General features: G+C 40.3%; 1 protein-coding gene across 6 annotated transcripts in view; it reads left to right on the top strand.

The window, feature by feature from the left end:
• The first annotated feature begins 47 nt into the window (after positions 1 to 47).
• Positions 48 to 11469, top strand: part of pitpnm3 (PITPNM family member 3) — a 110523-nt gene continuing 99101 nt past the window's right edge. For all 6 annotated transcript variants that reach the window (XR_014868756.1, XR_014868757.1, XR_014868754.1 and 3 more), the window contains exon 1: positions 48 to 2717. Coding sequence is in view for 1 of the 6 variants with exons in the window: in XM_085131005.1 (XP_084987131.1) it covers positions 2693 to 2717 (25 nt within the window). In the remaining 5 variants the exon portion in view is untranslated. The remainder of the gene's footprint in view (positions 2718 to 11469) is intronic.

Raw genomic sequence — 11469 nt, 5'->3', positions numbered from 1 at the left:
ACTATTCCTACGCTTGAATTGTATTTTGTTCCTTTCCTATTTTAAGTCATTTTCTTTTTTTCTTTGTATGTTTTAATTATGTCTTAATTTATTATTTTCATAACTTTATAGTGGTGTGCCCTGTAGGCCATGTCTCCTTTAAAATATAGATTTTAACGACAAGAGACTTGCTGGTTAAACAACAGTTCAGTTCTCTTCTAAACCTCCAATTCATTCCTATTGGATCACAGTACTTCTCTAAAGCTGCTAATATGATAAAGAGGACAAAAGGGTCACAGCAACAGTGAATTGTAGGGTTAAACAGTAGAATAGTAAGTATATCTGCATGTGTGTGAAACAGCAAGCCACATCGTCAAACAGCACTTTAGGGTAAAAACAACCAGCTGACAACTTCACCTTGCGTGAGAGTGCTGTGACATACAGCACGGGGCCTTTCCTTCCATAAGGTTGCTGGATTATTTTTTTAAAGACAGAAAAGAACAACAAATCTGCACCTTGGGTGCTAAATTCAGTTTGCTGACTGCCTGCACTGTAGTTTGTGAGTATTTTAACGGCTCCCTGAAAGCTTAATGCTGCTGAGACAGTTCTTTCATCCATTTTTCAAAACCCCTGCAGTGTTTATACCAACAAAAACATTTAGTGTGATTGAGTTTCTTTCTGCCTTTACTAGGTAAGACTTTAGTCATGTTTACAATAAATTCTCAGTGCCTAGACTGGCCCTGAATTGCCTCAGAGATCTGTTTTTTTGTTTTTTTTTTATAATTGTATGGTTCAGTAAAATATTTCTTACTGAATATTGACATCAAATAACATCAAAAGCCACTGTTGAGAAGCAAAGTGCTGCTTTGAGTTGTGTCTCCAATGGCATGAAGAGAATTCTTCTTACAAAAGAAATTCACATAATTCAATTAGCCTTTCTTTTCCTCTTGGATCCAGGCAGTGCTGCCATTTGGTGTAATCAGAGCAATCTGTCTTCCTGGCCTTAAGGCTTTTCCCTATTAGTTTTCCTTAGTAGGGATTGCAACTCACTGTTCTACACCAGAAGTGTATTGGTATTGGCTTCCATGATAAATACAAATTGGCTGTGTGTATTCCTAGTAGAGTCTGGTAATGTAGAATGTCTGGCTGTCTTATTCCAGGGTGATGGTTCGGCCATCACCATTTCCCCCATCAATATTCATTTGTGTGGACGTGACTGCCGATTGATGCCACAACCAGACCATCCTTAAGGGACTGTGTGAGCTCATGTGTGGTCACATATGTGGATGCGAGTGTTGAAAACAGCAGGTGTTACTGTGACCACTTGACACACTGCTGCTTAATGTGCACCATAAAGAAACGTGAGGGAAGCTATTCTGCAGCTATTCGGGTCAAGTATCGCAGGACTGGAGGTTGAAATAAGCGTAGAAATGAATTAGAGGAATCCATTAGGTGAAGCATCTGTGAGATTAAACCAGATCTCACAACTGGATTTAAAGGAATTAAAGCTGCTGAGAGAAACGTGTTTCATGTGCTTCACCCATGTGCTTTGTTTTGATGGTTGGTTGCATTTTGAAGCACTTCTCAAAGCCCAAAAGATTTGCTTCTCTGCCTGAGTGACTGCCCAAGCTGACCGACCAATCTGGCATCTGCTGCTTTGTGATGGATGGTTTAAAGGGGTGCTGGCTCTCCCCCCTCCATCCTGTTTCACTGCGCCCCCATGCTCTTCTTCTTTATGCCACATGTTTTCCATATCAAAATTTCTATTTTTATTTATTTATTTTTGCTTACAGCCAAACTCTATACAGCAAAACCAGATTGTATGACACTGCAGAAAGACTTTAATCTACTTCTAATCTAATTACATTTAATATTCTGTGTATTTTTTTTCTACTCTTTCATTAAAGCTGTGCCTTGTTCTTTTTTAAACCGGACTTTTGGGACCCCAGCACACAAATGCAGCAACCTTTCTTACAGAGTATGTGTAATTTCTGCAAAGGCTTCTGGCATGATAGATTAAATAAAACTGATTTAAACTGCCTTGGCTAATTAAATGTGTCGTCCCAGTGACAATATAGCTGGTAAACTGCTTTTTCATTACGGCTCCAGGCATGAGAAAAGCAATGGACCAGCTGCTTTTTAGGTCTCCATTTAGGGTCCTCCTTGAGTGTTTTGCACAGACAGAAAACGGACACAGGAAGAGGAAGACGGACGCCCTTCAGCAGCCGCGGACGTGCGCGCACCGCTGGAGGCAGTCAAGCTGCAGACCGGAGCTTTGGCACAACTCTGGCTGCTGTTAGCGGCAGAGAGGAGAGAGGAACGGGAGCTGGGTGGGAATGACATGTGAGCCAAGTCTGCACAGATACACCACATAGCCAAAGTATGTCTGCGGAGGGGCGGGTCGATACTCCGAGGGACTTGACTCAGGTGAATGAGAACACAGCTGCAGATTTCTCCTGTTTTTGGCTTTTTTTGTTTAATTTTCTCATCTCATCGCTGAGAGGAGACCGATGAGGCAGCTGTAGACCTCCCCGTGCCCCACTTCACCCTGATACAGCCTGGCAAGCGTCAAGGTGCAGCAGCCAGGAGAGAGGGGACAGAGGAAGAGCCGATGTTCAATTAACTATCCGACGAAACGGTGTATAAACGGAGAATAACGTGACAGCATTGCTGAGTGGCCGCAGACTGACAGAAACACAAGGGAGAGGACACTATGTCAAAGGAGACGAGAGTAAAAGGTAAGGAGACACTACATGCCTGGTCTGTGCTAACAGGTTGAAACCTGCGTCTCGTGCTGCTTCTGGATGTTGGCGCGCACAGCCGTGTGCTGCGTGGATGAAGGCGATCCGTAGGAATGCGCTACGGTCAATACAGACCTCTGTGTGAGAAGCGGTCCGGTGGATTGTCCAGTCAGGTCCGTCTTTATATCAGTCAGACGGTTTGTCTGACCTGCCTGTCTCCGTGTGTCCGTAAAGGTGTCACAGCAGGTCTGCGTCAGATTCTGTGACGCTGCTGCAGGGTCAAATCTGGACAGGTGAGGTGCGAGTGACCTACAGACAGACCCGTGTTACTAAAGGTGAATGGTCACAATATGTATCACAATTTGCATTCGTTACTCTGTCTATAAAGAAACCGTAAATCACAATATAAACATCAAGGACAAAGTGCAAAAGAAAGGGAATAATGCAAAGGAGTTCAGCATTGCTAAAAATAGCTGAAGATTTTTTTTTTTTTATGCAGCTCATTTGATTGTTAAATTGGATATGTGGAATGTGAAAGAGTGTTGACAGGACAGTATCAGCCTTTGAAGTCCTGACATTTCTGTGGCATAAAAGGTTTATTGTTCACTGGAAAGATGGGTTTGCTGCTCACACTTGCCACCTGTTTGCGTTTGTGCTCTTTCTGCTAATCTGTTAGAAATGAAGTGCTTAAAAGGGCTGCTATTATTCTCTTTCTATGCACCTGCTGCAGTTTTATAGCTGTAGTGAAAGACCAGGATTTATTTATTTATTTGGTTTTGCTGTGCAAATAAGCCAGATTCCAGTGATATAGTGTCAAACATTAATAAGTGGGTTCACAACCTGGATGCATGATACCATCAGTCCGGGTTGTGATGTTGTGAGTAGTGATACTTTTCTTCTTTCATGCATCTGCTCTGCTGAAAAGCCTGTGAGCGTGTCACCAAATCCCCGGCAGCTTCAGGCTCACAGTGGCCTCTGTGCTCTGACCTTTTACATCAACTGCGAGTGGACGGAAGATTTCCCCTCAGGGATCAATGAAATATCAAATCATTATTACTACAGGTGGTGGCAGAAAGTGTCACAACACAGAGGGGATAATATTCGGCGTGGCTTGGTCTTTAAAGTAGCGATTCCTCTGATTCAAAGTAAAACACCATAAAAGGCACAGGGTGCAGTGACATCCAATGGCGAACATCTCTGAAATAACACAAAGTAGATCCCTATTGTCAGTAAGCTGAATCACACAAAATTGTCCAAACCATTTTAAAATTGTGCACAAAATTCCCACTTCAGTACTTTCCTTACTTTATTTAACTTATTCTGTCCTGTTTTCAGGAAGTGTGCAAAGACACTTTTTATGTGTTTACCATTAGAAAACAGTAGAAATATTTTGGTTTTTCCAGAATGCTCCACAAACAATCAACTGCCACTTCATTACTAATGAACACACACACATTACATCACTATCAACACAATCCTGAACTATTGATACAAGGCAGGATGGATCCATACTGTCATATTGCTTGCCAAATTCTGACCCTATAATCTGAATATCACAGCAGATGTTGAGACTTTCTAAACCAGGCAAAGTTTTCCAGTCTTCTATTGTCTATAGTGTGGTATTCTGCTGCTGTGTCTGCTGCCCATCTGGTTCAGAGAGATGCTCTTCTGCATACCTTTGTTCTAACGAGTGGCTGTTTGAGTTACTCTTACCTTTTTATCAGATGAAAGCAGACTGGCCTTTGTCCTCTGACCTCTGCCATCATTGAGGTATTTTAACTCAAAGAACTGCAGCTTCACTGGATAGTTTCAGACCCCACTCTATATACTCTATAAAATCTAGCAACGATAGTGTGAAAAAATCCCAGCACATTATCAGTTTCTAAAATACTCAGACCAGTCTGTCTGGGAATAAAAACCATGCCACGTTCAAAGTCATTTAAATCATCTTTCTTCCTCGTTCTGATGTTTGGTTTGAACTTCAGCAAGTCATCCTGGACAAGTCTACATGCCTAAATGTTGGGGCTTGTGGCTGTGTGGCTGTGTGATTGGCAGATTGAATATTTGCCTTAACAAGCTGGTGAACTGGCACGTGAAATGAAGTGGCATGTAAGTGTGTATGAAGTGAAGTCTTGTAACTTCTATGACAATTTACAAGACACCAACTTCTGCGTATAGGTAAAGAAATGTTTGTGACTCAAGAGTCATTGGTCTTTTAAAAATCTAATAATCTGCCCTAAACGATGTCACTTGAAATAAAAATATAGCTTTTATATTTGTGACCCTTAAAAACCTTAGCCACACAATTCTGATGTAAGTTCAATGTTAAAGAAAAACCTGAACTTGATGATGATGATGATGATCTGAACAAAGACTGACAGCACAGTATATTTAGCATGAAGCATGAGCCAGTAATATCCTGACAGAAATCTGAAACTGAACCAACAAAATAAAAATCCAGTTTATTCTAAAACCCAGGCAAAGGTACGTGGATTACAATTTGTGTGTTTCTCATTCACTCACCAGTGGCAGACGAGCTGCCATGCAAGGTGTTCACCTGCCACTGGAAACAAATTTGGGTTCACTATCTTGCCCAGAGATACTTCAACACACGGAAGGGCTGGGGATCAAACCATCAAGGCTGCAGCACAGCCTGCCCCTGAGAGTGAGGTGCAGCCTCTATGGGAAGGAGTTTGTTTTTCACAGAAATCAAGAGAGTAGTCTTATTTTTAGTAAACAGTCTCAGAAGACAAATTAGCTTCTCTGGATGCACGGAAAGCCATTTTTTTTCTCACCAGCTGTAGCTGGATGTCTTCTCCAGTTAATCTTAATTATATTTCTTTGAGTCTCGCCGTAAAATTCACTAGCTAATGGAAACTACACTGTGCTGCCTTATATTACTTCAGCCTTCTTTATAAAATCATGCAAACCCTGCGATGCTCTGGCAGGCTGGTGGCAGATTGATGGCGATGCGCAGTTTGTGTGGGGTACAGCCATATATCAAGCATGCTGTGTATCTGTTTTTATTAAATATCACTTGACCTCAGTTCCTAGTATAACTTGTGAAGTAGAACAGGTCCTATCAAAACATTACTCTTCAAAGCCCCAGCAACATGGACAATGCAGATGTTTTTATTTCATATCTTTCACGTATGTATGCTGATCTTAACTTTGTCATTTTCAATTAAAGGAGCCATGCAGGGGATGAACTTCTCATTTAAAATCATCTCTTGACACACTTGGGAGAAAAATCTTCATTATAATCGAGTGTAGGGTCTATGAAATGTAAGGCAAAGATAATATGGATATGCTCTGTATTTCATCATTAAAGTGTAACAGCAAGTGTGTGTGATCTAAGCTTTCGGTTTGTACTCCCCTTTTCGGCTTTTGCAGAAATATGGCCTCGTGCCCAGATTCACTGACTGTCTAGCAAAACAGATGAGAGCCTCAGTTTTAATCATCCAAACACTGAAAGATAATTAGAGCAGAGTAATAAGGATTTAGGAATTATAAGAGCTGTGTGGAGTAAAGCTTCGGTCCTTAAAATAAAGCAGGTGTGACTCAGAGTGTAAGAAATATTAATGGATTTTTCATTGTGTAGCCATGCTAGCAGAAGGATAGCTAGTGCGACTGTTGGTTAACATTAACAAAGTGTGTGCCATGCAACTTAACATGTAGAACTGTTTAATACTTAAATGCTGTTAAAACAGGAGCTTTACTGATCTAACAAAATTCTTCATAAAGACTGGGGTGATGGTCTTTAACATTGCTTTGCTAAGTTTGTCTTGATGGTGTGCATGTGTTTAGCTGCTAGCTGGTTCATGTGTTCAGCTGCTAGCTGAGGGGAGGGGCTGAATCACTGCCTGCCTGTGATTCAGATTCAGGGGTGGTGTGAAGCAAAGACTGCACTGTTAGTATCAATACTGTTGCAAATGAGTATCTAATCCAATTTTACTGGTAGCATCTTAACATGCTCCTTATGTTTTTCTTGTTTGTAGCTTGTAGTTGCATTACTGCTACCTTATGGCAAAAAAACAAAACAAACAAACAAGAAATATCATAAACTTTTGATGTCTTTGTAACTTAATGACAATTTAAATGTTAAAAAAAAACCAAAGTCATCATTTTAGCACAAGGTTTTGTATGACCCTTTGTGGTTTTTATATGATCATAATAGTGCTACCCTGAAATACAAATGTGTAATGTTTATTTCTGCAAGCAGCTCAACATTACATTTGATAATTTATTATCTTTTAATGAGACGAGTAATTCAACCAGCTGGCACGGGAATTCACACTTCAGTTTTACACTTGATTGCGCATCCCTGTTTCTACTTCCACTATAAGCCGAACCTTGGAGCCAGACAGGTATTGTGGTGCCATACCTCTATTAAGATTTTTTTTCGAATCACTGTCGGTCATCTTCGTCACCTCCTCCCTCCCCACACAGTACAGTCTTACAGATTCCACTGTTTGTCCTCTGTTTGACTTCACTCACTATTCCAAAGCTCACTGTAAGATTGCACCTTTGAGTTTTTGTATTTCTCAGAGCTGATGAATCTAGATCAGCCAGAAAGCCTTTTCTTTCAGTTGCTGTCCAAATAAAATAAATGGGTAGGCTACCTGGTGTTTTGCTGAGATTTACCGTCGAGCTAAAAATAGAACTGGATGATGCTGGTGAACAGGCTCTCCCCTTTCTTTCTTTCTGCTCCTACTTTTCGCTCTCTGCAAAAGCGAATAGGGGGAATGGCAGTATTGTTATGTTAAAATAATTTGTTTTGTGATGTTTCTTCACGGGGGAATAGACTGGTGGCACATTTTCTGGAAAAAATTGATTCTGCACTGTCAGTGATTCTCCAAACCCAATTCTTATCACTCACTTTAAGACACAATGAATACTTTATATACTGCATCATACTGCCAGCACCAGCTGTGTATAGTGTTGTCAAACTGGTAAAACGGTCCCCAGACAGCTTGTTTATCAAACAGCAACACAATGTTCTCTGAATTCTACAGAGGCGTGCGCTAATGCATTCAGCCTGTGACCTCTGTTATTTTATTTGATCATACAAAACAGTGTTAATTTGAATTTAATAGCTGTTTGTCATGGGGAGGCACAGTGGGCTTGTGTCCGGGAGCAGCGATTCACAACGCACAGAGCAGCTAGGCTGCTGCTGCTGTTTGAGGTCACAGATGAGGCAGTGGCAGGGGACCAGCTCACCTGGAGCACGGCAATAGTTCACTTGTCATCTGTCACAGCCAAAAGTCTTGATGTGGTGTGGAAGGCACAACCTGTGTTTTCTATTTTTCGCTTTGCTGAATCATATTCACAGACTCCAGAAAAGGTTTTTTAAAGGCACAATTACTCAGCATTATAATGCTGAGCTATTAGCAGAAGCACTTAGTTTAACATCTATCCCGTGTCCTGCCAGTAGGGAACAAAATGTTGCGAGCAAGATGATACCATTCTGGGTTTCTGGTAATTTCCATTGCTCAGGGCTTTAAACACATGGGTCTGAGTTAAATTGCCATTCACGTTGATGAATTGTTTGGCAGCTTTTAAAAGCTGCACTTAATAGTAGAGATGCAGCAATTGCAGTTTTCTTGACTGATTCTGATTTCAGATTTTTTTTCTAAATGTCAGTTGGCAAAGTCAAAGCATTCATTGGTTCCTGCATCTCAAAAAGATTTGTCCATTTTATTTTGTTTGTTTTGGGTTTTTTTTTTGCCACAAACTGAATATTTTTGTGATTTCAAGGCGCAATTGTGACACAGTTTTAGTTTAGCCTTCAGTAAATAAACATACCGATAAAGCTGCTGCACAGCATCTATCCGATACCAAAAATGTTGGCTTATAAAAACCTTAGCTGCTAAAAAGATTTAGCAGCTAATGAGCTAAACAATATCCGGTGGGAGGTAGAACAGTGTATTGACTAATTGGAAGGTTGGTGGTTCGATCCCCTCCAGTCTGCATGCCAAAAGACCCTCCTTGTGCATTCATTGGAGTGCGTCTGCACGTGTGCGAGAATGTAGATAGAAAGCACTTAGATGAAGAAAAAAGTGTTTGGGTGAATGAGAAATGTTTAAAACATGCTGAGTGAGCAGGTAGAGTAGAAAAGTGCTATGTAAGAATCCGTCTGTTTACCATCATTGTCTCAGGAGATGGTGGTGATCAAAAACTCAGTAAATATGGGTTTACATAAAAATAATGTAACCATAAACAGGCATTTCTTTGCTAACAGGTTTGTCACAGCAACTTAAAAGGTTGAATTACTATTTTACTTTTGTTTTTACATCTTGTTTCTGCTTCTGCACGTGAGCCAAATAAAATATTTTAAACACAACCTAGACAGAACATAATTTATCTTTCGGTCATTTCATTTAATGGTTTGTGTTCTTTGAATTGTAGAATTTTATTATTGCTTAGTGGTAGTGCAGTGACTGCTTTGCTGTCAGGTACTAAAATTCTGATTTATGCCACATCTCTATTTATAACCAATCCAGTTTCAGATTATATTACCATAAACTGTAGACTTCACAATGTAAACCAGCAAGAAGTCTTCTTCAAGCAAGACAAACAGTACAGCATTATGTGGCCATTACTGCACAGACAGACAGGGATGCAGAACACGGTCAGCAATGATAATCATTATCTAATTGTAGTGTAGCAGTCCATTAACAGTCAATTGGAAGTGCTGATCTGTGCAGCTAAAGGATAGGTAATGGCATACACAAAGGTGATCTGTGTCTCTCATTGAATGTACTGATTGATTTAAGCTTTGCATGTAGGCTTAATTGCATTACAAAAACTACGACTAATAGTTATTTGCATTGCAGGGCTGGGTATATTGTTGTTTATTGTTTACCATGGGACGATTGCTGAGGCACGACATAAAAAGACTGAGCAGATAAAGAATCTGCTCAGTGCTACATCTAGTCAGCTTCATTTTTACTGGGACATGTTTCGTGTTGTAATATCAGCAGTTTCCTCCTTCTTGTTCATTCACAAAAGAAAAGCTAAATTGGTTTTCCCTTTGACAATGCAGATATCACACTCTGATGCTGTGGCTTGTCCAATAATCACTCAGAAGTGGTTTGCACCACCAGAGAGCTCTTCTTCCCTTCCTGCCAGCCACTGCAGCCCATTGCTCTTTTAGGGGCTGTTAGTTGTTTAGACTTCCTTGAGTATTAAATTCTGGTAATTATAAAACGAGCAGATTGGCACAAGTGTAGCTTACAGGCCATCTGGGCTTGAGAGGGCAGTGAGAGATAAAGCTCTGACTGGAAGAAATATCTTTAGGTAGCAGCTGATCAAAAGCAGATGAGGTCTCGGATGGAGAGTGATCCTCGGTATGGGGCCATCTTCAATGCTGACGGCTTGCTCCTTATTTTCAAAACCCACGGCACTTTTAACCTTCTGTAGGCTCACACTGAAGCAATTTTCACATTCAAAATTGCAATACTTTCATCTTGCCTACACAAATGATCGTTATTACGTGTCTAGTTCAATAACACGTGGCAGTAAGAATGATTTCTTAACAGTGGACTGCATTACTGGCAGATTTTTTTTCTGTTGAAAGATGAATATAAAGGTTGTGGAACGTTGTGGTTAGATAAAAAAAAAACATCCATCCATCCATCCATCCTCTGCTTGTCCAAGTCAGGGTTTTAGTCAGTTTTGAGATCACGATTATTTAACATGATTAAGTATTGATTCAGTTTTCCCGAGCTTAAAACATGAGTCAATTGAAAAATAAAGGCTTTCTTTTTGTCATTTCACCTTGAGTACTAGTAGAGATGCCACAATATCCCTCCAAATTACACACAAAGTTTCCTTTCTTGTCTGAGGTGTAGACGCTATACAAATACAGGCCATTTAAAAGGCCATTTTAGGTGACAGTAAGGCAGGTCTGTCATACTCAACTCAGCGTATATAGACACTGATAAAGTGTCTATATGTGTTACTGGGTAAGCTTAATTTTTCATTATCCAAGCTTAATGCTATGAAACCACAATCTTATCTTAAACTTAACCAGTAAAAGCAAAACTAAAACGCATCTCCCAAACAGGACAAACTATGGTGTCCTTGCTTGCAAACTTCTGACTTCCTCCGGTTCCACAGCACAACCTCCTCTTTAAAAATGAACTCTTATCTCTAGGTTTCCAATAAGTCTTGGACGACAGTCAAGGCACAGAAACTGAAGGACACCTTGTGCGTAATTTGAAGACGTCAGCAGCTCTTCTTTCAGAAGAGCAGTGTTTGATTCTCCGGGACGAGAACTCGCCGGGCAGGAAATGAGTTTGGTGTTTTTAGAGATACAGGAGGGTGGTGCACTGGATTTTATAACGCAAGACAAAATAAGAATGTCATGTTTTATGTTAAGCTTTTCTTTTTGTAAATATTGGAAGCCAAACAATTTAGCTCATGGTTAAGTTTAACGCAGGAGTTTACACAAGAGTCATTCTCTGCATAGCTGGAGTCAGCTGTGCAGTCGGAGGTGAGATGTTATCTTTTTAGTAAAGTATTTGACAGAGATGTTGAGGCATGTTATGTAATAGGGAAGTCAGGAAGACGAATGAGTTCAATTATAAATCTTTCAGGAGCTGCACCAAAACTATTTCTTATTTCTCTCCCGGAGTTACTATCCTGAATCTCTAATTTCAAAACTTCAAAAGCTGCTGCTATCCAGTAGAAAAGATTGGTCCTGTGTTAATGCTCTGCAGATTAATGTGTGTCTATTAAGTTTCAC

Source organism: Neolamprologus multifasciatus, chromosome 14 (assembly GCF_963576455.1).
Source record: "Neolamprologus multifasciatus chromosome 14, fNeoMul1.2, whole genome shotgun sequence".
NCBI classification, from domain to species: Eukaryota; Metazoa; Chordata; class Actinopteri; order Cichliformes; family Cichlidae; genus Neolamprologus; species Neolamprologus multifasciatus.
The sequence above is the reverse complement of the archived record's forward strand: the minus strand, read 5'-3'. Positions and strand labels throughout refer to the sequence as shown.